Source organism: Mycteria americana, chromosome 6 (assembly GCF_035582795.1).
Source record: "Mycteria americana isolate JAX WOST 10 ecotype Jacksonville Zoo and Gardens chromosome 6, USCA_MyAme_1.0, whole genome shotgun sequence".
In the NCBI taxonomy this organism is placed as follows: Eukaryota; Metazoa; Chordata; class Aves; order Ciconiiformes; family Ciconiidae; genus Mycteria; species Mycteria americana.
The window spans coordinates 31,786,372-31,812,375 of record NC_134370.1 but is presented as its reverse complement, the minus strand read 5'-3'; the positions used below and the strand labels follow the sequence as shown (position 1 = coordinate 31,812,375).

At 39.6% G+C, this 26,004-nt stretch overlaps 2 protein-coding genes and 1 long non-coding RNA gene across 5 annotated transcripts in view; 2 read left to right on the top strand and 1 right to left on the bottom strand.

Annotated features, from left to right (window-relative positions):
* The window catches only part of GLUD1 (glutamate dehydrogenase 1), a 31,146-nt gene extending 25,463 nt beyond the window's left edge, over positions 1-5,683 (bottom strand). The window contains exon 1 of the mRNA XM_075505237.1: positions 5,118-5,683. Within this exon, the coding sequence (XP_075361352.1) occupies positions 5,118-5,550 (433 nt within the window). The 5' untranslated portion in view covers positions 5,551-5,683. The remainder of the gene's footprint in view (positions 1-5,117) is intronic.
* A 52-nt stretch (positions 5,684-5,735) lies between these two features.
* LOC142411386 (uncharacterized) lies at positions 5,736-8,225 on the top strand. The gene is made up of 2 exons (XR_012776176.1): positions 5,736-6,013; positions 8,192-8,225. It is a non-coding gene; the product is annotated as an uncharacterized LOC142411386 (long non-coding RNA).
* Positions 8,226-8,373: 148 nt separating this feature from the next.
* The window catches only part of SHLD2 (shieldin complex subunit 2), a 39,899-nt gene continuing 22,268 nt past the window's right edge, over positions 8,374-26,004 (top strand). For all 3 annotated transcript variants that reach the window (XM_075505235.1, XM_075505234.1, XM_075505236.1), the window contains exon 1: positions 8,374-8,474. The gene's annotated coding sequence lies outside the window, so the exon portion shown is untranslated. The remainder of the gene's footprint in view (positions 8,475-26,004) is intronic.

Below are 26,004 nucleotides of genomic sequence, written 5' to 3'. Positions count from 1 at the left end.
AGTTTTTCAAAATTTCTATGTAAGTGAAAGTCAGACTAAATCTAGTCTGGAACTAAAGATGGTGTTAAAGCCTTTTGGAACTGAGGAAGCCATTGAGACTTGGTTAAAGCAATTGGGTGAGCATAAACAAAAGGTTAGGCTGTTTCCCAACTCTGATTCATCTGGTTTCATTGATAACAGACCTGTTGGACAGTCGGTTAACATAAAAAGGCTTCAAGAAGTTTTAAAACCACTTAATAGCTTTATCCCCACAGTAAATGCTGCCTAACGAACTTGGAATCATTTCCATACTACTAAGCAGGTAGGAACTCAATAAGCTTATTCATATTTGCACATTGGTTATTTTCACTAATCTATTCTCTGAAACGGACCTATTAATGAAAACAGCCGTCAGCAACCACATGAAAAAGCAGCTTAACCATTTTTACACCTTTCATAGAACCTGATAAAATTATTTACAAAGATTCATTATTTTAAGTAGGAACAGCCAGAGTACATTTCAACAAAGTCATCTGTATTCAGCCATCTCATTTCCTGTACCCTGTTTGGTTTGTTTTAGTTCTTTAGGCAGCTGTCAGTGCAGTGAACAAGAGCAGCTGTGGTTTCCTGTTAGTGCTGGCCACTAGCACGCAAGTCACTGTACAAGCAAGGGAAAGAGTGATCTGACCCACAGCTTTACTTCAGCTACCCCGCAGCATCAGTCCAGTTGTATAAATACTAAGTTTGGATCGTAAGCAACTGGAGTTCCAACACACAAGAAAACTGCTTATCTCCATGTTCTCAATGGGATGAGGAGGCTTCTAACTAATTTTCCTTTCCAGCAAATAGTTACATTGCAGAAAATGGAATCTTTAAAACCTGGACTTGCGTGCTGGACATAGTGTGAGGCCTGCCACTTAAATGGGTATATTCATGAGCATTTCATAAAGATTCCTAAAGCACAGAAGACAAGCACACCAAAGAAAAAGAATCACCACCACCTTGAGTCACAAAGGTTTGCAACCCCCAAAGTAGAATTAAGGCTTCATTTCTACAACAGTTAAATAGGTAAGCACCACAGAATGCAACAAGAAATGTTATTTCTGAGTTCTCTCAATGAGGTGGAAAAAACCCACAAGTTATAAACTGAAAAGAAAGCATGTTTCAGTACTTAGTGCCAGTTTTCCTAAAAAGCCCTTCTCTTGCCCCGACGAAGAATCACCTGCACTACCATGTAGTGACAACTGTGTCTGACACAATCAAGTTGACTTGTGTTTCTACACCTGTTTTAGGGGGAGAGAAGAGAGTAGGATAAGTCATTAAATAACTTCCTATTTTTATTAACTATGCTTTAGATTGTTAGAACTAGGGTATTAAGGGCATCGTACTTCTTGAATAGAAATATGACAGTCAAGTTTCACAGCAAGGTGTAGAAGCTTGCCTATGCAAAAAATGTAAGACTGATCTTGAATTTGCCCTCATGCAGCCCAACCCAGCCCAACCCTTGTGATCTGCCATTCCATTTCTGTATCAGGCCACAGTCATCCATCCAGTCAGGGCCCTTATTTTCAAATCAGGCCTCTTCTGGCATTCACTCTGCTGAGTTATTTCTACTTCCAGGCAACAGAGAAGACAGCAGAGAAGGAGGTACAGAAGGACTAGTAGGCAAGGAACTGCTGCATTTCTACTGGCAGGTATCATCTGCAGGCACATGTGAGTTTTAAACTTGCTTCATAAAGATCAACCTTGCATTAAGAAGTTTGGCACTTTACAGATTTGGGCTAGACTACTAAACAGGGGTTGATGTTTCACCATAGAAGAGAATGAGCAGGCTAAGAAATTCAAGATGATGTCTCCAACAGAAGGAACATAATCTAACTGCTATAACATTAAGCTTAAAACATTTAGTAGAAACAGAACATGCTACTAAAGTGCAGATAATTCAAATGTTTATTTAGTTTCTTGTTTCCTCAAGTAATTGAGCTGTCTCCAGGTTTAGAGCATTTAAATAAATATTTTTAATTTGATTTACAGTATAAATTCTTTATTAGTTCATGGTTAAATCTGTAAATGACCTTATAAACAAAAACAGTATACAGAAGTAACATACAATCACTAATGAAGTATTTTGGTATGGGTGTATAAAAAGAAATGAGGAACAAAATTGAAGGAAGTCAGCCTCTAAAAGACTTAAAAATATTTGTTTTCCTGCATTCCACACTTGAATCTTAAAGTGCACTTTGATCATTTGTCTAATCTGCATACAGAACAGTACTTAATATTCTTTAAACAGCATCTTATCCTTCATCTTCTTAGTAATAAACAGGTATACCATGTACTTTTTCTGTAAATGTACTTAAAGATGCAAAGCCAAATTTGATTACAACTAATATAACATGTAAACCTCAAGAAATGCAAGAGATGAGCATTTAAAGTACAATGCTCCTTAAAAGAATGACAGAGATGACAAAGCATCCCTACTTGTTAGCGATTACCTAGCAGTAACTAAAGGCTCTCTTTCTTAGTACAAAATACAGATCCTTAAAAAAAAAATTGGTATGGGGAACCTTATTTTATCAAACTTTACTTTTCAGTAAGTGCGAAGTTAAAGTTCACAATTCTGCATCTGAAAAGATCTGGAAGCTGTGTTCCTCCCACTGCTCTGCAAGCCTTCCAGATGCCAACTCACCCCTTCTTTTAAAAGGTGGCCTTATGTCCCTTGGTGTTTCTTGCTGGGGTGAATTACTTGCATCAGACTCTGGACTCCACAGAGCATGAGACACTCACTTCAGCAAGTTTTCCCATATCATACTATTAAGGAGTTTGAGTTGTATTTCACTGGGCTTTGCGGTTTTTCCCCTGTGGAATCTACTAGGATTCTAGTTTAAAAATCACTTTTAGACAAAAGCTCAAGTTGTTGGTGCATTTCCAATGGATCCAACATACCATAAAGGCAGAAATATCCTTACCGTCCCTTTTCTTTGCAGTTCACGTAGAAACGTTCTACTTCCTCCCACCTTTTTTCATAGCAGGTTTCAAGCAGTTGATCTACACTTAACACACATCCCATTTAAATTTACTACAAAGCCAGATCTGTCCTCTGACAGCGAGCAAATTCCTAGAGAGCATTAGAAGGTGAAATCCATTTATGATCACTATGCTGAAAAGAGCGGAAAGGAAATATAATTTGCAATTCCTTTCCTAAACCCATGGGGCACAGGGAGCAGCACCAGAAGAAAAGGACAAACTGTTGAGACTTAGTATTTTCTTTAGCTGTCATTTCCAACTGCCTTGAAATTTGCAGTTGCAACTTTCCATAAATGCTCCAGTGTTTGCTCCAGTGTCAGTGCAGACAGGCATAAGAATGCTACTGAAAATCAAGAAATTCTGTTGAGGATTTAGAAATGTAGATATCAGAACAAAAAGTATCCAATCCAATCCAACTGGTGTTTTTTGTTCATGTACAAAGTATTTTATAATTCTTTGTTGTGAAAACATGAATTCTTTCAGTTCTGAGCAATACTAATGTGAAATACTAGCAGTTATCATATGTTAAATACTATCTTGTTACTTCATTTGCCACTGAACTGCATTTTGTTATGCAAGCGGGGAATCTTAAGAGTAACACAGGCTCAGAAAAGGACTTCTTGTAAGCAGCGAAAAGTAACTTAACCTAAGCAGTGACAAAACAGAAGTGTAATAACCATCAGTATTTTAAAAGAAATTATAGCAATGGCAGAGAAACAGTTGCTCCACAAAGAGTAAGCTTCAGCCATACCCAACTTCAGCTACAACTAAGTCTGATGCCTGTACCTCTTGTTCCAAGTAATCACCAGAAGTTATTTTGAATTAGTCTCTTTTGGGTAAGAATTAAACATGTCACAGGACGCTCACTACATATTTGATTTTGGAAAGTTAGGAATCACATTAACAGGACAGATTATTTGTGCTGCAAAGAGAAAATTCCCATGTCATATATACACACCAGCTGAACTGATGATCAAGAACACATTTACCTAAGAACACCCTTCCTACTCTACTCTAGAAGTCAGAGGTCTTCATTGATAAGAAATTACAGAGAAAACTTTGCTTTCTGCAACCATCGTTATTTACCACAAAGTTGGTCTACGCTGAAGAAAGAGAAATGTATTTACAGATTACAGAAGCTCCGGTTTGAGACCGTCCTGAAATGGTCTCCAATGCTTAGCTGTCCACAAAGATCAGAGCTCCTGAATAAGTTATGCTGAAAGACATCTGTATTTGTTTTTCAAGGAAATGCCATCTATCCTGGACTAAAAGGCAGTTTGATTCCCCCAAGATCAGAGCTGATCCCACGTGAGCTCAGCTCTGCTCAGCTCCTGCGGGATTCACTCTCCTGGTCGGTCCCGTTGCACAGGCACGCCGTTGGCCTCACCTATACCAAGTCAACTTTTCCTAGAAAAATCACTTTTGGCTCTTCCTGTGTATCCAGCTGGTAACTGGGAAAACTTGTTATTTTTCTCTACCAATGTTTTCCGGGTGAGCATCTGGGTTTCTTGAACACAGCAGGCAACGTGTTAAGGGACGGCTTCTCCAGCTCCCGGCTCAAGAGCAGACACTTCAAGCGTGGGGTTTCCACGCGTTTTCCAATAAACACTACTGAGGTTTGAGTCACACCGAGTAACTAGGCAGGCTGCCCTCGCACCCTTCGCCTTGCCTGACGCCAGACCAGCGGTGTCTGCGGCGAAGGCTGTGCGACCAGCCGCCGTGAGGCCTCACACCTATGCTAACCAGGAGGTCACTCGTGGGGAGCCCGGCCAGCAGACCGCTGAAGGGCCGCGTAGGAACCGCTCTGCCCCTGGCTCCTGCCTTCCCTTCGGAAATCAGATACCGCGGGTGACAGAGGGAGGCTGCTCCCTGTCCTCCCCGGAACGGTTCTTAACGGTCGCTGGCCGGGCGGGCAGCGGGAAGCCAAGCGTCGCCCCCCAGGTCCCTCAGGGAGCGGGGCGCGGGAAGCGCCCGCCCGGCGGCGGGCGAATGAGCGCTGGGCAGGGGAAGGGCAGGGCTGCGCCGCTGCGGGCCCGGCGGCCCGGCCGCACGGCCCTCCGCGGGCCCGGGCACCGGGTGGGGCGTGGGGGTGGGGGGGCGGCGGGTCTCACCTCCCTTGCAGGGGGTGCGGTGCTGGCTGTGCTGCGCCCGGTAGCCCTCGATCACCTCCCACTCGCCGTTGTCGCGCTTGATGGGGAAGGAGACGCTGAGCACATGGTTGCAGGGCTTGATGATGCGGAGGATGCCGCGGACGCGGTGGCGCCGCTCCTCCATGCTCTCGCGGGTGCGCAGCCCCTCCACCAGCTTGTCCTCCACGATGCTGGCGCCGCGGTCGAAGAACCCCTCCACCATCTTAAAGAAGTTGGGGTCGTCCTCCTTCTTCGCCGCCTCGCAGTAGTGCCGCCGCGGGCACCGGCCCCCGCCCCATGCCGACACCGCTGCTGCCGCCCCGGCTGCCGCCGCCGGCCCGGCCGGCTCCGCGCCCGCCAGCACCGAGCCGGCGGCCAGGCGGGACGCCAGCAGCTCCCCCAAGTAGCGGTACATGGCGGCGGCCGCCGGCGCTTCCGCTACGCGCGCAGACGGGAGGAGCGGGGTGGCGGTGCCGGACCCCCGCGCGGCGCTGCTGCCACAATAGGCGCGGGGCGCCGCCGGCGCCGCCTTTAAGCGGCCTCGGGGGGGGGGGGGCGGGGGGGGGGCTGGAGGGGCGCGGGGGGGCAGGAACACGCCGCGCCTTCCGACTGCGCCTGCGCCCCTTCCTCTCCGCCCCGCCCCCGGCGGGATTCGCGGAGGGGAAGGGGGCGCGGCGCGCGGGTGTCTCGCTATGGGCGGGACGGAGGGGGCGTGGCGAGCATGCGCGCTGGGGGCAGTGCACGGCCCCTGCCCCGGCCCCGGCCCCTTCCCCACAACGCGGCCGCGGCCCGGAGCTGTGGGCGGTTGCGGCCGCGCCTGTGGTGCCTGAGCGCGAAGGAGGGCGCGGGCGCTAATGGCCGCTCCCCCGCGGGCTCCGGTAGGTCGGCGGCGGGAAGGGGCGGGTAGCGGGTGGCCCCGCCTCGCCGCTGCTTCCCGCCAGGATCGCTTCCCTTTCCTCTTGCAGAGCTGCGGGTCCCTGCGCGCTCTCGCCTCGCGGTTGCGGGCCGTCTCTCCCGCCGGGCGGCCGTTAACGGCCGCTGCCGGGCGCAGGACTGGGGTCTGCTGGGGCTCGGCCGTCCCTCGTTGGCGAGGTGCTCTTCAGCTTGTGCTCTGCTCCGTTGCCCTGCGCTGGGAAAGCGCCGTTGCTGGTGAAGAACCTGGGGCAAGTAGCCTTTGCTAAAGCACAAGCATGAGCCTCTAGCCGGCTTCCAACGCCGCCTCCCTTGCTCTGTGCCCGGGAGGGGAACTGGAGTGCTCTGGGTGAGGGAGGCCTGACCTGGCCTCGCTGTCGCATGCTGCCTTTCTGCTGGGTAAAAACGTGGCCTCTTGTACCGCCAGTATAAATACAAGTAAGGGTACTTCCACACAGTGCAGTATACAAAATCCTTCAGGGAAAGTACATTTTGTGTGAAGACCCCTTTAAAGGGAGCCTGTTAGGAAAACCCGGAAAACCCAGCTTATCCAAATGTGTTTAATTGACTGCCCTGTCAAGAGAGGACAGGGGCTTCAAGTCAAGCTGGCTAACACAGCTGCTTTGTCTACTCGGGTGTTATGTTGGTAGCATGTTGCCTTTTACTGGGTCTTGGCCCATTAAAGGGAGTTGGTTTTTATGTAGCTCAGACTTTTCAGTATGTCTCTAAGGATATTGCTTTAAACTGTGTGAGATACGCTTTCAGAACATTGGGAGATAGTGTGTTGCAGCATTTCTACCAGGTTCATTTTAGAAGAAATAAGTGATTTGTTCACTTTCTGTAGGATCGGACTGCTAATTGAAAACTACAGGAATGCTTCTTCTTTTTAGGCATGTGGGAGACCAATGTCCCTAGGGCAGGAATAACCAGGAAGTTGCTTTATCTCTATGGGAATCTCTTCAACCACTATGGTCATCCAAGGGCTGTGCTGCAAGGCTTGTGGGAAAGTAATATAACTGTGTGTATTTTGTCAGCAGGAAGCTTAGTCACAGACTCTTTCAATACACGTAAACTTTTCAGGCAACTGATATTCAAATTTTATCTCCATTTAATTTTGTTTCTTTATCCTAAGATTCCTGAGTTCCAAGGACCAGTAATAAGGAGAATGGTTGCCTTTTATCTGTAATGAGGATGGTTTATAGCCGTAGTCTAGAGAACAAAGGTCCTTGATAGTAAGTGATACGGAAACAAAAGCAAGAAAGGAGCTTGTTCTTAGGCCAGTTTGTTATTTGGATGTTCCCACAGGGCTTCAGAAATAAACTTACTGATTTATGTTTTTCTGTCCATACTGTAGGTGGTTCAGAGACAACTTCTATTGTGGTGTTCACTTTCAGTTCACAGAATTACAATGTTCTCAGTGGTTGTATCCCTTTTGAGCTACTATTTGATTTCCATCATCTCCAGGTTCTCATTAGCTACAGCTCAACTTCTGTACAAGTTCTTAACTTTTGCAAATGTGTAGGAAAGAAGGTGGTGAAAAGTATTGTGGCAATTAGTCCTTATCAGCTAATTAATTTCACCTTGTTCTGTAGGTTATTTAGAATATTATTTCACAGACACAAAGGTTGAATGAAAAATACGATTAACCAGTTTGCTCAAGTGTGTAGTCTTAGATCAAAATAAGGTTAACATGCTTAGCTCCTATCCTGTCTTCAGCTGTGGCATCTCTAATTTATGAGCTTTACTCAGTTATCAGCTGCTTGCAGTGTCAGGCTGTTTGCAGTACACATTTGTGAATGTATTTGAGACTGAGTATGGGACATGACAGTGTGAGAACAAAGTGGGTTTCTCCATGGGTTCAGTTGCAGAATTGTATTTGGAGTAATGGCAGCACCATAGCTGCCCTCTTTTCTAAACGAGACTGGATTTCAGCAAAATGTTCAACAAGCTGTGTGCTGAATGCTAAGAATAACTAAATCAGTATGTTAAATTTCTTAGTCTTTAAGTATTGTAAATGAAAAAAATAGCTAGGGATTTTTGTTTGCATATTTTTATGAACAAAATCATGTGTTCAGTTTATGGGCACTTTACCAACCTCAGCAGGTCCATACCATATTTTTGTTTGCTTCAAATCCCTTGTGGAGGCAAGAGTAACGTGCTGCCTGAGTGTATTCAAGACGAATAAAAACAGGAGTCATATACCCAATTCCAATATTCTTATACGGTAAGTGGTGAGCAGTTGAAGCAAAATCTATTTGTCAGAGGAAATTAAAATTCATGTGGTTTAGAATGACTTCTAGCAGGTATGAAAGTATGAAAAGATTAACTGTATCTTCTTTGGTCTTGTATAGCATATGGGGTGCCATCTGAAGATTCACATTTGAGTAGCATCACTAAAAAAAAAAAATCTCTTGGGTGGATGCAAAGGTAACTTTTTGTCTTCATAATCAGAAGTTTCACTAAGTTTGTTAGCTTCATATTGGATATTGGTCTTAGGCCTGCATCTGAAGAGAGAGATACATAGAGAGAACTTAGTACCTGTGTGGTAGGAACTGTCTGTATGATTCACGGACTCTGCAACAAGGTCATATTTAATTATGTATACGTGATAGGGTGGTATAAGTTTTTATTTAAAATCTGTGAAATATAGGTGAGGGAGACAAACAAGTTGATTTAGTTTCCGGAGCTTCTTCTAAAACATATTTATATATTATTTTAACAGATTATTTTTATTAACAATAAATATATTAATAATAAATAAGAACAATAAATAATAAGAACAATAATAAACACTATATTGTGCCTTCCTGAAGCAATCCACAGTTTTAAGGTGTAAATTACCAATTTCATAGCAAGTGGAGTCAAAATTATTCTGTGTCAAACTTTAGCGTTCTACTGAAAAAAGTGATCTCAGACAGGAATCCAGTACTTTCTGCTTTAATCCATGATATTACTTGAAGTACTAGCTATTTGAGAATATGTAGGTGACTAGGATAATCTTTTTCCTATGTCTAACATCTTTAATAGTGGTGTCACAAATACAAAATATATTTTTATTAAAATTAGCTCAGTTAGGTTCAGCTTAATGTTCTCTATCAAAGTTTGTCAATTTGGCTAAAATGTTCCTAGGATGTACTGGTACTGGATTCTCTCAAAAGCTAGGATAGGTATTCCCAGGTTGCATCCCAGTCTCCTTACCAGCTCACCAAAGTAGGTGAGAGAGAGCAGAGAAGCTGGAAATTAGGGATCCTCACAAGTCTCTGAATAACTCTGCCCCTTGTCTGGCTAAGCCCCTTTGAATCCAGGCTAACCCTCGGATTGCCTCCAGTTCAGAGGCTTCAGAGTCTGAGCATCCATTAGACAACATGCTCAGGAGGAAAGTTGATCTGTACAGTGGGCAGAGAACTAATGCCTTTCTGTGGTAACAAATTTTCTTCTGGGAGCAGAAGTGGATTTTGAAATACTCCGCAAATGGAATTACAGTTTTTTCAGCAAGCTTCATTTTAAGCTGTCAGTCATATCACATGAAGCACTTGGAAGTTCTTAGCCTTTGCTTAAAGAATTGGTTGAGATTTACATATGAAGACTTTTTTTTTCTAGTGATTCCAGAAATAACTTGGCAAGTTGTAAAACTGAGGTTCTAGCCCAGTGGGATAAGTTAGAATATTATACAAGTTGAAGCAAGTTCTTGTTCCCCTTTGAATTGCCTATATGAGCAACTACGTTTCCCTTCCTCATTTCACCAGAAGTTGCAAAAAAAAAAAATGTTTTTCTTGGACTTAAGTGTTGTGCTGTATTGCTTTATGTAGACCTTGGTAGTGTAACTAAATAGCTGAGAGCTGTGGTTATTGTCTTATCCCAAACCGTTGCTGAAGAAAAACTGTTCAGCTTCTAAGTTAACAGATCTGTGGATGGCTGAATAATAGTTACTGGGAAAATGGGAGGGTATGTATCTGTCAGGAATGCTAACTGTAGTCCTATTCATATTACTCTGGGTTGAAATCCTGTGCATGTCTGTTAAATAGAGGGAATGCAGGTAGGCAGCAAGTATGTAGGACTTCACAGAAATCCTATTGCATTGGAGCTGCCTGCATATTGTGCCAAAGGATGCTAAAATACTACCAACTAACAATCTAATTCTTTTGCAGATCTTTAGCTTGAGATATTCTCAAGTTTTATGGATTGTATTTTCCACCTTCACGATGCTTTAAAGTAAATTTCATGTATAATTATTTTTGGCATGGGATGTGCAAGTAGAGATGGCTGTTTCTTTATCTGCAGGAAAATGTTGTAGCAGCATTCAGTCTTCAGAATATTGAGGGGTAATGTTGATAAAGCATGTGTTCTTTACATATGTATATTTTTTTATAAAATAAATATACTACAGCCTAAAGAGTCTAAGGAATGATTAATGTAATCTGAGCTTAATTTTAATTCCAAATTTGTAAATAAGTTGTTATACTCTAAGTGCCACACTTCTTGGTTATATTCTTCCCTTTTTATGCCAAGCCAGTACATGATATAACAGGGATGAAATGAGAAGTGTGGCACAGTTGTCTAGTTTCTGTGTTGCTGGCTCTGTAAGATGCTATTTACAGGCAACACATGAATTAGGTGAATCCCAGAAGATTCCTTTAATTTATGATCTGTCTATATATGACTTTTAAAAAATGAACACTTGACTAGAAATCTTCATTTCAGTCATCTCTTGACAACAAATTAGAGACTAAAGCTGATGAAAAGCTGTTTCACTGGCAGCATAAGGTGTCAATACTTAGATCTATTGGTTTGTAGACTAAGGGGGAGCCAGCTGAATTTAAAATTCTGGTAAAGACCTATGAATCCCTTAAGTGAGGTCTGTGAGAATTTTTCTTTCCTTTATAAATAGCTTCAGCTGTGTTCAGCCATACCAAAGCTGAAGAGCAGACTGGCAGGTTTTCTTCATTTGCTCCCTTTGCCTTGATACAAAAGAACCTGAATTTGGTGGTTTTCCAGGCAGGCTGCAGAAGTTAGATTTGCACATGCTGCACATCTAAGATGTGCTTTCTGTAATACTGCAGAGTTGGAGAAAGGTATTTGGATTATTTCCTGTTGAGATGAAGACTTTAAAGCTTCCAGTACTTCGTTATTAATGAGATACTTAGGTACTTGTGGTCTGATTATTTAACATTATTTTTATGTATTATTTTGCATTAAATTTAAGTATTTTCATGATTGCTCAATTCAAGTATAAGCTGCTAACATCTTGTTCATATGTAAATAGTAACTTTTTTGCTTGTCTATAGCACTGTAAGTAGGGAGTGAAACTCATAAGTGTACAAGTAAAGTAGGAAGTTGGTAGGTTTAGCCTAGTAGGGACTTCCTTTAGGAAATGCTAGTCTAAAGTGAGAGTCTTGTTTTTTATACTTGAGGCGTTGCTACAAAAACAATCAGTAGCTGAACAAAATAATTTAAATTTATTATTTAAACAGTCATAAGATTTTTTACTTTTCCAGAACTTCTGCAACAAGATATCATTCTTATTTCACAATTCTGGCAGTAGAATTATTAGGCTGTTTTCCAGAAAGTAAATTTGACAGGGGTTCCTAATTCTCTCAGTGAAAGGTACTTGAGAAACCCTCAGTAAGTGGACTAGTCTACCAACATTTCAGAGCAAGTGTCAGAGGGCAGTTTCCTGAGCTTTTAAAATGTTAATAATTCTGCTGCAGAAGTCAGAAAATACTGAATAAATTCTGGTAACTACCTCATGAGTAAATACAGTTTTGATTGCCGTGAAAACTAGTAGTGCTTATGTTTATCAGCTTTAAAGACCTGTCTCCATCTGTTTATATTGTTGCTGTGCATGATGACAGAGCTTGCCAACTGGTTACTTCAGCTCTGTGACAGAACAGATATAAAAAGCACTTCATGTATACAGGAGATAATGTCCTCATCTCTTGTTTAGGCACTCTATAGATATGCAAAAAATTTCTGTGACATGTTTTGGTACTGTTACTGTCAATATATTACTAATAGGCAGTGCCAGATAATATAACTGATAAATACAGAATATGCTTTTTATAACACTTATTACCTGTAATGCCACTTCAGGTTTTCAAATGGGTAGGACAAAAAGTAACTTTGTCTGGAGGCTGTAAATCTGATCTGAAGCTTACTGAAGTCAGTAACAAATTAATCTGATTTCAGTGACCTTTCAGTCAACATGGCCCTTCATGAAGTGATAGAGGCTTTTGCGGGTCAGTGTGAAGGCTTTTCCTTTTTCAGTTCCTATATCAGTGAGAAACTGTTTAAAGCAGCTGTTTTGTCTTTGTGGAACAATCTTCAGCTTTTGCTTGGTTTTTCCTCATTTCTAGTTTAAAAGACAGAAGAGGGAATGATACAGTTACCAAACCCAATATATTTGAGATTCCCATCTAACTGTTAAATATGAAATTAGCTGATGAACAAAGCTAGTAATGGGAAAGCTGACAGGTGTACAGGCATAAAAACCTTCACAGATGCACTATGAGTATACGAGCTTTGTTCCCTTAAATAGGATTAGGAGGGAAAGAAAGTACTTTAGTCAGTTTATTTCCTGGAAATTATAGTATTTTTTAGAGAATTGCTATCTATTTTAGTTGACACAGCAAACAACAGATAGTAGAAAGTGTGGTTTGCCAGGAGTGAATTAAGAATTGTTAGAAAGTAACATTTACAATTGAAATTGATGGGTTTTTGCAACTCTTGGTGGTCTTGGCTGTCTGGCTGAAAATTATACCCAAGATCTTAACAGCCTGGAATCACAGCATCAGAGACTGTAAACCAGTTTTTTCTTGCTTTAATACTCAATTGACAATCAGAAGTTGTTGACATAAACAAAAGTGGGTATTGTTTAAATAACAAACATTAAAGCTCTTATGAACTAGAGAATACTAGTCTTCTGTAGTGCTTTTGTTTGCATTTCTGTTAACAAAATCAACTTTATCCTCTTTCACTTTGGAAGACTGTTTATGGAAATCCGTATTGTTAAAATATGTTTGAATGCTTAATCCTTTGTGAAAGATGTTGGTGGATGAAGCCCAGATACAAAGGAATTAAGAATTGCCTCAAGTTTGTTGGTACAATTGAAATTGGCATTGTTCATCAGAAAAGTCCAGGAGTACATTGGCTGGTGTTCTTCAACACATTATGGATTTCAAAAAAAAAAAAAAAAATCACTGGTTATGCTGGATGCTAAAAATGTGTATGTGATATTTTTCTTAGTCAGCTTTCACAGACCTCAAGATTGTTCATGGTGCCCACTGGATGTAGAGATCCAGCACAAAAAGTCACTGTTATATAGCTTATCCCAGAGGAATCTCAGAATGGGAAAATAGGTCAGAATAAGAAATACTTCTGTTTTAATTAAATTGTCCCATTCTGAGCACATCTGAACAATTTTTGAAAACACTGTATTTAAAAAAAATAGACATTTTTCCAGTCCTTTTGCTTTGTCTTCTAGTTAAATGATTTGGTTTATTAATAATGTCCTTCTGTGGAAATGCTGGAGTTCATGAAAATCACATGTTCTATATGGTGTTTAGGTGCTCATATGGCAATCATGTTAAATCACAGAATCGTATAGGTTGGAAAAGACCTTTAAGATCATCAAGTCCAACCATAAACCTAACACTACCAAGACCACCGCTACACCATGTCCATAAGCACCTCATCCAACTGTCTTTTAAATACCTCCAGGGATGGCGACTCAACTGCTTCCCTGGGCAGCCTGTTCCAACGCTTGATAACCCTTTCAGTGAAGTAAAATTTCCTAATATCCAGTCTAAACCTCCCCTGGTGCAACTTGAGGCCATTTCCTCTCGTCCTATCGCCTGTTACTTGGGAGAAGAGACCGACCCCCACCTCTCTACACCCTCCTTTCAGGTAGTTGTAGAGAGCAATGAGGTCTCCCCTCAGCCTCCTTTTCTCCAGGCTAAACAACCCCGGTTCCTTCAGCCGCTCCTCATAAGACTTGTGCTCTAGACCCTTCACCAGCTTCTTTGGCTTGCCCTTCTTTGGACACGCTCCAGCACCCCAATGCTTCTCTTGTAGTGAGGGTCCCAAAACTGGACACAGTATTCGAGGTGCGGCCTCACCAGTGCCGAGTACAGGGGCACGATCACTTCCCTAGTCCTGCTGGCCACGCTATTTTGATACAAGCCAGGATGCCATTGGCTTTCTTGGCCACCTGGGCACACTGCTGGCTCATATTCAGGCGGCTGTCAACTAACACTCCCAGGTCCTTCTCTGCCGGGCAGCTTTCCAGCCACTCTTCCCCAAGCCTGTAGTATTGCATGGGGTTGTTGTGGCCCAAGTGTGGGACCTTGCACTTAACCTTGTTGAACCTCATACAATTGACCTTGGCCCATCGATCCAGCCTGTCCAGATCCCTCTGTGGAGCCTTCCTACCCTCAATGAGACCAACACTCCCACACAACTTGGTGTCGTCTGCAAACTTACTGAGGGTGCACTCGATCCCTTCGTCCAGATCATGTATAGCCATGCAGTGTCGGACATAAGTGTCAGCTTATGGAGTTGTAGCAAAACCTGGACAGACAAAAGCTATGTATCCTGGAATATCTTCTGCAGTTATTGCTGCTGTCATTATTACTTGGTGTTGGTGTGGGAGCAGTGGACACCTTAAGGAGCAAGGGTGGGATGGGCCTAGTGGTGTCCAGAGATGTGAGGAGCATCCAAGGGATATTGGCAGTTGACATGAGAACAGTTTGACATTGCTGCCATAAACCCTCAGCACTGCCATAGAATCTGATTTAGATAAACATTTCTTTTAATTAACAAGCTGAAGATTTTGTGCTGTTTAAGTTTTTCTTGGTTATTATTTATTGTCTAATCTTGTCAATGTTGGCAAGATAATATCTAACGTATCTGTTCTACTTTATCTCTTCTGGTTTTTTCCTTTGAAAGTCAGTAGGTTGAAGGTAAACTTGTTTTGAAATACTGGTAAGGTAGAGCCTCTGCACATCATTGGTAACAGATTTTCTGATTTCAGAAGGAGTGTTATTGCTGTCATCTGACTAAATGAGTTAAAATCGTCATGGAATTTGTAAAAGCTTATCTTGATTTCTTTTGTTTTGTCTTATCAGTTTTTCAGATAAGCTGGTGTTTGTCTTTAATTTAGTAAAGGAAAACTTAACTGGCAATCTAAATGTATGCTTTTTTAGATTGTTCACAGTTGTCATTAGAGATCAACTTTCTTGAACAGAGTGTATGCTATACGTTCATCTCGGATTTAGAGCCTACATGAGCATTGTGGCAGTTACATAAATAAATGTAACATTGGGCTATATAAGCAGAAATTGAGCTTCTTCCTCATGTGACAAATACCTCATGAAGGTAATAGAGGAGAAGGAAGGAAAAAGAAGCCAGTCTCCTTCACTGTTCTGTTCCCCCTGTATACTTTATGCCTCACCTACCAGTGAACCCGTACTTGTAGTGCAGGTCCATTAGTGTTACTTGGTTTTAGGTTTAATTTATTCTTGTTTATTACATGGCTAATTCAGTGAAGGTTATTTTAAGCCAAAGAAATTAATGGGCCTGTTAACTAAAAGAAAAAAGATATCTTATTTGGCAAAACATTGTACTCTCATCACCTTTTTTTTCCCAGAGTGTATGAGTCTTAAAGTCACATGAGAATATAGCACCCTGTGTCAGGACTTAAATTTTTAAGTAATTCTTAACGTTTTGAAAATTAAGGCTTAGTTGTGTACGTAGGTTCTGCACAATACATATGGTAAGAGAAAACCTCTTTCAAATAGTGTAGGAGGTTCAAGAACTAAACAAAAAAAAGTAACATGGGGTGCCCTGTGTTAATACCAACTTTGAATCATTTGATTATTTTATGCTGGTGTAAGTCAACACCTGAGACCTCAAGTAAGGAATAAAAGCATTTGACTTGGGAGAACAATAAATCTTATACTGCAGGAAGAGAAAAAATTGCAGATATAGACAAGGGATAACCAGAGATAACAAATGTTAAAATCTCAATAGGTAAGCTGAAAAGTTGAGGTGAAAAGGGTAGTTTTGTGACTTATCAAAAAGGCAAAGGATTACACGCTGGGGAATGATAGTGCAATGTTTGAAGTATGAGTATGAAAGATTCGCACAGAGTGAGTTCTCCACTTGTTTCAGCTTTCTGTGTGAGCCAAAGTAAATTACTTAATCTTTCCTAGCCTTAGTTCCCATAAGAAAAACAGATGATAATTTATTCCCTACTTCTTAAAGGTACAGGGAGGACAAATACATTAAGTATCACTTGGAAATCAGCTGGTTATGCAAACTTGTATGGTCATCATATCTGAATATAGGTCAGAAATTACAGAGCATGGACAATATTTATTCTCAATGAGAAACTCATGGAATTTGCTTTTCTAGTAAACTGATACAGTTTTTCTTTCCTGTCAAACTTAGGTTTTCTCAAGAAATACAGGAAAGTCTTAGATTGTCTTCTAAGTGATAAGTAAAATGCTTCTTGTTTTGAATGTTTACCCTTTGTCAGAGCATATTAAATTTACTTAGTTTTTTCCTTGTTAGGAACAGAAACAGTGAGCTCTAATGGAACTACAGTTCATTCATTTTATGCTGAAGATAATGAAAAATATAACTTATGTAGGATTTTCCAGGTTCTGTTGGATTAAAAGAATCCATAGAAATTACTGTTGGAGAAATAAGCAGTTCTCTTAGAATAACAAATACGACCTGTAGCTGCCTCCATAAGCTACTTTAATGTGTCAGTTTGGATAAAAGGAGTGATTGTCAAATACATTGCATATGTGTTTTCCCAGCAGATTTTATTTCAATTATTTCCACACCATGTTTAATGTGTCTGAAAAAAATCAGTCTTTCAGCAAGTCTTCATCCAGCAAATTGGATGATGACGGGTAAAGAGAAGGTAATATAACTTTACCTGTGACTATATTTGGTTATAAACATTTCTAAAATGCCAAGTAAGGTGAAATTACTCAACAAACAAAGGAAGTAGATACTGGAATTGGCATGAGTTCTTTGGGAATGTGCCAGTGTAGATGTGATTGTGCCTTTTTGCTGAGAATGTCAGATCAACTTCTTTAAAGCAGTGTAATTTCTTGAGCTTTGTCTGCACTTGTTTTTTTCTATTTTGTTTTCCCATCCTAGATCATAAGAGAATATAAAATCTGGACATGAGATGGACCAAGGTGACTTTATCAGATCTTTAACTGCATGGACTGCTAATTCTAATTGACCTGTTGGGAGTACAGACATTGCAGTTTAGCTATTCTCCAGTCTTCTGTGTACAGCAGTGTAACCCCAGTGGACAGAGCTCTGACTTCTCAGGCATGAGACTTTCATTCCTACAGTACGATAATCAGTCAAGATCAAACCCCTTATTGCATCAATGCTTGTAAAGCACTACTAATCCTAAAGATCAATGACAAGCTTTCTTCCAGTAGTACTGCTCTTGCCATCTGGTTCTTGACCTGAGAAGTCAGTATTTGTGGAATGCACAAATTGTGTATTCAGTCAGGTAATGTGGAAAACCTTAGGCAACTTTTAAATGGGAATAGCTTCAGTCCCCACTAAACTGTGTTTTGATTCATACAAGATGAGCAGTTGAATAGATCAAAATCCATTCTTTCAAAGTCTCAAGTAAGGTTTCCCTACCCCTTCCTAAAATACTAATGTTGTCTGCAAGAGAGATTTTCTTTTCTTGAAAGGTAAGTTTGAGTCAAGACATTTTTTTATGGTCTTCCATTTTATGATGTTTACAGTCTTAAGAAGCTGGGCTCTGACTGAAAAAACTTTGCATCACACCACCATTCTATACAGCAGTACAGTACAAGTGGCTTTGCATTGCTCAGCAGTGGAGGATACTACTGAGGGACACACTCTCTCAACTTTTACATGCCCACTGAAAATCTGAGATGCCCTCTAAACAGTGTGTTATTTCAGGGGTACTTGGAGAATGGTATCTGCATAACATAGCTTTCAGAATCAGGGCTTCAGACTTAAAAATTACCTGGATTTAAAATGTAAGTACTTGTATTCTAAACACTGGGTTTCCCAAGTTAAAGGGATAGCCATAGGTGAAGGGACTTGACAGCTGGTTCCCATTTGGGATTAGAATTTTAACTTCCTTGAGAACTAGTGGAGTAAAACTTAATTGTTTGCCAAACTGAGAAAGGAGCATCAAGTAACATCATCACGTATAAAAGAATTAAGAACTACACAGTATGATTACACAGTTCTTATTTTTTTTTATACATGATGATGTTACCTCTTCCCTCTTCTGTATTTGCCTTTTTTTAATGAGCAATACAATTTAAACGAACACTGCTTTGGATGTTTTTCTTCCCAGCTTCATCAAATCAAGTACTTGCACTTGCTCATTTTGTGAAGATTAGAGCCTTCCATCCATACCCGATCACTTACTAATTTTTTCTCGCTGTGATCTGACTATTCAGTTTTCTGCATGGTTTTTCTGTAGGCAGCTGCAGTTAGTAATATATTGTATAATATATTGTAATGTCATACAAGTTCCTGTTGAGAAAAGCTTTCAGTTAACGTTAATATTTGGGTTCTCAGTTGTCACTGAATGCTTCTATTTAAGGAATGAATACTATCTTTATTTTTTTAATCTGATTTCCATACCATAAACTGAATCTCCATTTGTTGCTCTTTAGGTTTGTGCTGACAAACATGATAGCTTAGCAGTTCATTTTTACGTATTTTTATTTTATCTCTTAGATTTTTCTTCTGCTCCAGTGTTTCATAATGGTTAACATGAAATGTTGCCATATTTCATTTAATGTTTGTTGTTATGAGATCACGGCTTCTAAACTGCTTCTACTTTGGATGGTATGTTAGTTTTAGCTGCAAGATAAAGCTTTATATATAGTGTAAACATCAGTATAGCTCTTGCAATGAGATGTCAGGTAACTCAGAACATTAGCTAAGATAGAACAAACTGTACTGCTTTTTGATTTCCTTTCTCTCTGGTCTCTCTATCCTTCTGGAGAAGGATAATAGGCCATATGTTTAATGTAATAGCTTTTTGGTTTTCTGCTTTATCTGCTAATTTCAAAATCTTTTAAAGTAAGTTCATATAAACAGGTCTTAATGTGAAATTTGTGGGAAGGACAAAACCAATGTGTATTTACTCATTACCTGTTATATGCTCATATATACTACAATAGCTGATTATTTATGTTCCATGTGCTTCCTAACACAAGCAAGTAAAATCTGGAGTTACTCAAATCATTAGCTAAATGCATAGAATAGTTTGATATGGAATGGATAGCAAGTTCCCTGTATTTCTTCACCTCCCTGCATTAATCATAATTTATTTTACCTCTAATTTTCCTCTTTCAGGTCTTTACAGAAGGTAAAATTCACCTGTGTGCACGTGAAGCTGAAGTACCATGAGTCATACATAGTTGTAACTGTCTTTCTGTAAAAGTATGTCAGTTGACATAGAATAAGGGCAGGTTACAAAAGACTATTCAGAGCTACTTTAGTACTGAATTCATTTGCATATTGGGGCATTAAACAGAACTCTTCTTAAAAAGATCCATTTCTAACATTGACACTGCCATTTCTGTTCCATATGAAAACATCCTACTAGTGCTTTTTAAAATATTTTTCTGAAGACTACTGTGATTTTAGCTTTGTATAGCAGCTCACATGGTTGTGTGGATAACCTCTTTAGTTTCCATTCTTAACTCTTCATACTTGAGGAGCTTTGAAAGTTACACAACTTAAAATTCATGGTTCCTTCACGTTTTTGTATTGTTGGTTTTGTCAACATAGTGTGGTGGGAGGAGTGATCATCTAGAGTACCAGCTTCTCTCTGAAGAAAGGTGCTTTCTTCTAAGTGGGTTGCTGGTGTATGTGAACATGTTAAGTCTGCATATACTTGGCTGGACTTTCTCCCAAAGCAGATGATGGAAGAGTTAGGGTGGGCAGAATATTCCCAGGTATTAAAATAGTGAGGGGGAAATAAATGATGTTGAAGACTTCTTAGATTAGCTGTGAGTCAGGCAGATAGGGCTGGTCTCAACCCCTTAGTGTAATACATCTCAAAAATGAGGACTATGTAGTACTGCAAGTAATAAAATAATTTGTATAAGTTACTGAATTAAAGGCAACTGAGTGAAGGTACACAGCAATAGTCATATTAGCATGGTACAGAAAATAATTGAGGTATTGCCTCTAACATAAAAACAGTGAAGAAAATGATGCATCTTTACTGAGAACATAGGTACAAGAAGGTTTTTATCAGTGGTTATGCTGCTATGCACTATGACCTAAAACAGTAGAGGGAGAGCCAAGATGACTTGTAACAACATACCTTGAGTTTTTTGATTTTGCTTGAGGTGTTTTCAGACAGCTGAATTACCATGGAAAAGGGTAGATATTTGTGCAGGCCATATAAATTAATGCTTCAAACATTTTATTCACAGGTTTTTTTTAATTGTGATGATTTCATTTAACTTTTATGGGCATAGTAGGATAGAAATTGTGATCTACAATTTTTTTGAAGTATAATCAATCAAATTATTTTGAATAACTAGTCTAAGTGCATTGGTGCAAGTCTGAGAGAAAACTTACCTCTTTGAAATAGGTAAATTTGCATCTAAAAGGCACCTTTGGCTCAGTCAGCTGTGTTGATAGTTACTCAGTGTCACCTGTTCTCTGTTAAAGCTTAACCCGTTTGCTAAACTAACATCTATCTAAACCATTGAAATGTAAAGGCTTATGTATTAAAAAGCTAATGCTAATTTTCTTTATGTATCATATCTTAAGTTTTTGCTAGGTAAATGTAAAGGACTTAAACTTTCTTTCTGTTTCCAGAAGTTTTGCTGTAGTTTTCACTAACTTAAAATACTCTGAAATGTTTATCTTGATTTTTCTGCAGTGCTCTAGTAAATTAACAACTTTACTCCTTAGCCATAATACCTGTGGAAGAGCATTTGCTTGGCTGACATTCATACAGTTCCATAAAGAAGTTGGTAGGTATGCTGCTTCTGTAGCCACAATAAGGAACAAGTGTGTCCAGTGAACCATCTGTGACCTTTGTAGCGCTTATTCACCGTTGTATGGAGCCAGCTTGGTCCAAGTCTGAAGGTTGTATTTCCTTAAAGGAGCTTTATCTCTGAAAAGATCTTAAACCTCTCAACTTCTAGACAGAAGAGCATATCTTTTTCAGTTGTTAAGGCTGAAGTGTATTCTTTGTGTATGTAGCGTGTGCAATAGGAAGATCCTAAAATAACCTGGAATTTTCTTTGCATTTTCAAGAACAGAAATACTAGAGATTTTGATATAAAAGTCAGTACTGTCATGTAGTTAACATTTGTCAAGGGTTTTGTTTAAAATACAATGCTCAGATCAGAAGCTTGTCTTATGAACTTTCCTTTTGAGGTTTATAGAAACTTTGTGTGAACCCAGCTTTCATCTTCCTGAGATATGAAAGTATCATGGAGATCAGCTAATTTAGTATATCAGATTGCCAGTTACTGTGAACCTCACAAAAATACACTAATGATACCACATGAAGGATGTAGATGCATGCTACAGAAATAGATAAAATGTGCAGAATGTGGCTCAGGGTGGGGAAAGAATAGAAGAGGTCTGGTGCCATAGGTTCAGTCCTGTCAAAAAGTACTTGCTGTTGCTTCTGTTTACAGGAAGGTTAAATATTTGCTCTCTGGAGAGATCCTGCATAAACAGTGAGGAGGTAAATGAACTCCTGATTGAGCTATTGGTTTAAAGAGGTCTTGTGGGCTTGTATGCCATCTGGCTGCTTCTGGAGCTGCTTGTGTAGTTTCTAGTTTTGCACAGCCCTGGAGCACATATTGATCTAGTGATGACTTGTGTGGTCCTAGTATGACTTCTTTGAGTGGATGACTGTTTTCTTTAGTTAAGACATCTAACTTGAATTGTTTAGTGATGCTGACAAATGAAAAAATACCCCACTTGCCTTAAATGCAAGAGGAAGTGCAGCTTTTGTTAAAGTCTACTGCTAACATATCCACTTGTGAAAGGCGTTTTACTAACACTAGTAGATTACTGATTTATCCCACCTAAGTAAACTTATGAATGATAACTTTTCAACACCCTGTCTCCCACAGTACCAAAGCACAGCACAGTCTTGCCTACCGCTGTTGTCCAAAACATTGATGATACCCCATTTTTGTCTATGAATGTGCAGTCAGCATCCAGTTTTTTGTTATAAAACCTCATCTTTTTTGAGTGAGGCTTTTGTAAAGGTGAGAAAATACGTGGTGGCTTTGTGTTTGACATTTTTTTCTGCCATAGCGTGGAAGCCACATACAATATGGGGGAGTAAATTCTCTTTCCCAAGCTACTAAAGCAACTGCAATTGAGAGAGCAGCCTTTGATTATGGCTATCTGTGTGCTATAACCAGTTAATCCCAGTGATGTATATAATTGTTGTGGAAGATGGATTCCAATAACTTTCATAATGTGAAATACCAGGGTACCTGATTTGAGCCTAAATAAGAATCTTTTTTTTTGAGAAATAAACTGGATTTGTGCAGGAAGATGTACTTGATTAATATTATAATGCCTTTTGCACAATATTACAGTGATGTTCAGGCATTTGTATTACTAAGTCAAGCTGAAAGGTATTTGCTGCTCTGGAAATAGATTTTACAGAAATCCGTTAAATCAAAGCCCAGTGAATTGTTGCTCAGTTTAGAAAAAAGTTCTGTTTTCCTGCTCGGTCAAAAAAATTAACCTTAGGAAACAGAAAAGACTTTATCTTCCGATCCTAGTAAATCAAATCTACAGGCAGTTAATCTGATGGAAATAGGGCTATTATGATCACGTTTCTTTGACCGATTGCCTCACTTTCATCTTAGGTTCTGTATTGTTTTATCAACACCAGTTTACCAGAAGGTTTAAGTCGTAAAATAGATTTTCATTGGTAATGGTACCTGTGGGTAGTTTTCTGCAGACTTAACCATTTTTCTAAAAAAAGCCACAATGATGTCATTCTAATATTGTGAGTTTTCTGAAGATGCTGAAACATCTGGAAGAATATCTTTCTTCACAGAAGGTATAGCAGTTTAGTTGTTTAAGTACTCAAAAATAAGGGTTTAGGGAATGAGTGTTCTTCAACAAAACATGCACAGCACTTCTGTGTATCTTTGACCTTTTACCTTTATCTTTCTTTCCTACTCAAAAGGTCATTGTTCTTCAGAACTTTTAACTTCTCTTGTTTGTAACAGCCCCTGTATGTTCGTATCTCCTTAATTATGTGTTTTTATGTATTGCAAAACAAAAATCAATAAATAGCATTTACTTGAAAGGAGATCTCACAAGGCACAAAGGCAGTGAGGAAAGAATTATCAAGTTAATCACAAAAGCCTACTACCTTTACTTCAGTTTTCAAACACAGTGAAGACCATCTCAGTGGGTGAATTGAAACTGTATTATCAGTGTTCAGATTTTTGCATGGTTTGGTTCCAAAAATAATCCATTTAAAGTAAAATGGTTGATGAAACTGCTGAGTAGATGCCTCCATATGATCCAAGCTTGTATTTACAGAAGAAATGTCTTTGTTTCAGATCAAGGAAAATATTTTCCTTTTAGGGCACACCTTTAGAAACCACAGGCCTTGATCCTGCAGGCAAGTAGGTACACATTAAACATTAGCAATGCCATTTGATTGCTTGCCTTAGTTATTTATTTTAATAGTTCAGTAATAGTTATGAAGAACAACTTAGTGTTTCTGGCCTTTTATTCAGTATTTTGATTTAACTTTTGAAAAGTGTCAGACTGTATGGAACTTCTCAAAACACTGATTTTGGTTTAAATTATCAATCTCCCTGCTTGTGCTGCAGGAGTATTTAGGAAAGTTTCTATTGCAATACCTAAATCATAGGTGTTTCATAATCAAAAAAGCATTTTGTTACTGAAAGCACTGCAGATCAGGAAAAAAGTTTTGGATACATGTTGTTTTATGGCTATATGTTGCCGAATACAGCGTTTATGTATTTGTAAACCAGCTGTACCTGTCTTGAGGCCAAATGGTATTGTAGTCCTCTGGTAATAGCCAGTGACAAGAACTAAATACTGACTGGATTAGTACTGCTGCTATTCACTATAAATAATAAGTACTAAAAAATTACTTTATGGTCAGTAATTACATTCAGATAGCATTTAGAGGTAACTGTATACTAATTATTACAGGTACTGCTGTAGGCATATGAAGGGTTGTGATTTTCATAAATTTAGATATTGACTAGCAGGATTCTTGCTATACCACCGTGCCTGGTCAACAGCTGCCTCTGTGCACAGTATTCCAGAAACATTACTTTATTATGTGAACCAAATAACCGTCTTGGAGTAAAATTACTTTTGGTTAAACAGATCAGTTATAGGACTACAGTCTTTGCCCAAAACCTTCTATTAAAATTTAGATGAAGGGTATTTGGTAAATGTTACCATCACCAAACAAAGGATGACAAAAATAAGACCTGTAATTACCTGTAATTTCTCCCACATGCATGTTCTCTTGACTTCTTGTTATGTCCCACTAGCATAGTCTAAAGCAATCCACTTAAATCTCCTTGAGCTGCCATTCACTTACAGGTATAACCTTCTTTTAAGCCTATATGGTACATCCCTCACTCTTATGTAGAGTATAAGATTGCTTCAGCTATGAGTTGCTTAGCTTGATTTCTTCTGGCAGTTTTTATTTTCCTTTGGGTTCCTCTTAATACATATATTTGGACTAAGCTTCTTGTTGATTTGATGGATAGGTGCTGTTGCTGGTATATTGATTCACTTGCAGTGCCAGCATGAGTTGTTGGCATAAAGATCATCCCTCTTTTTTCTTGCACAAGTTGCAAGCAAACATGCAATGTGTTCATCACTTCATCCCGGAGTTGTTTCAGAATGTATGAAACTGTTACTACACTGCTTGCTGTTTCTTCAGTTTTGCAAGGTTATTGTACAGCTACAGTACCTGGCTTTTAAAAAGACAAAGGAAAATTTGAGCAGCATGGTAACAGTGCTAGAAGTTTCCTGTGATGTAATCGGAATTCTGCATCCAGAGATTTATTTCTATTTTTCCTTTGGTTGGCAAGTGTCTTAGATTTTCTACTCTACCATCATATGGGATGAACTGTCATAAAAAAACCCCAACCAAACAACCCTCCAGCTTGAATTGAACTGAAAGTAAATACTCTGAAGATGGCTATTAATAACTCAGTTTCTTCTGTTGTAAGGTCAGTGAAACAGTCCTTTAATTTTGTTTATACTACAGATAGAAGTGTAAAATCAAGCGTGCAAATGAGGGAGGGGAAAGCTCCCAGTAGAAGTTAAAACTTCAAATTTAAAGAATATCCTACTTTATGTATTTGCTATCTACTACAGGGTCAGCTTTTCAGCAGGTAAAGGACAATATAATTGCTTTTTGCATATTGTAGGAATCAAGTTATTAACTACTTACAGGTTACGATGTTCATCATCAAGGTGTACCAATTCAAAGCTGCAAGTTAAAAGAATATACCGGTTTTACCCCAAAAACTTCAGTGTTGGGGGTATATGAGAATTCCGGAGGGAAAAAGGAGTGACACTTTTGCATTATATTGCTCTAATCCTTTGTCTTCTGATGCATTGCCGTCTGTTGTTTCTGTAATTTTATTTATAGCTTGAAGCTGTAACAGACATAAAGAACCTGTTACCCAGAGGTGGAATTAGTGTGGTTTACTTTCAGTGTATAAAGCTTAAGTAAAGACTTGATGAAGCTATATTTGGATGTAACTTTTAAAACCAGGGATTTAGGCATCTGACTACCGTTAATATTCAGGAGTGATAGGAAGCTGAAGGTGTGTCACCCTCTTTAAATTACCTTGGCCTAATGCTTAAGTGATTGTCATGGTGAGTGAATACTATTAATGAATAGTGAAATATG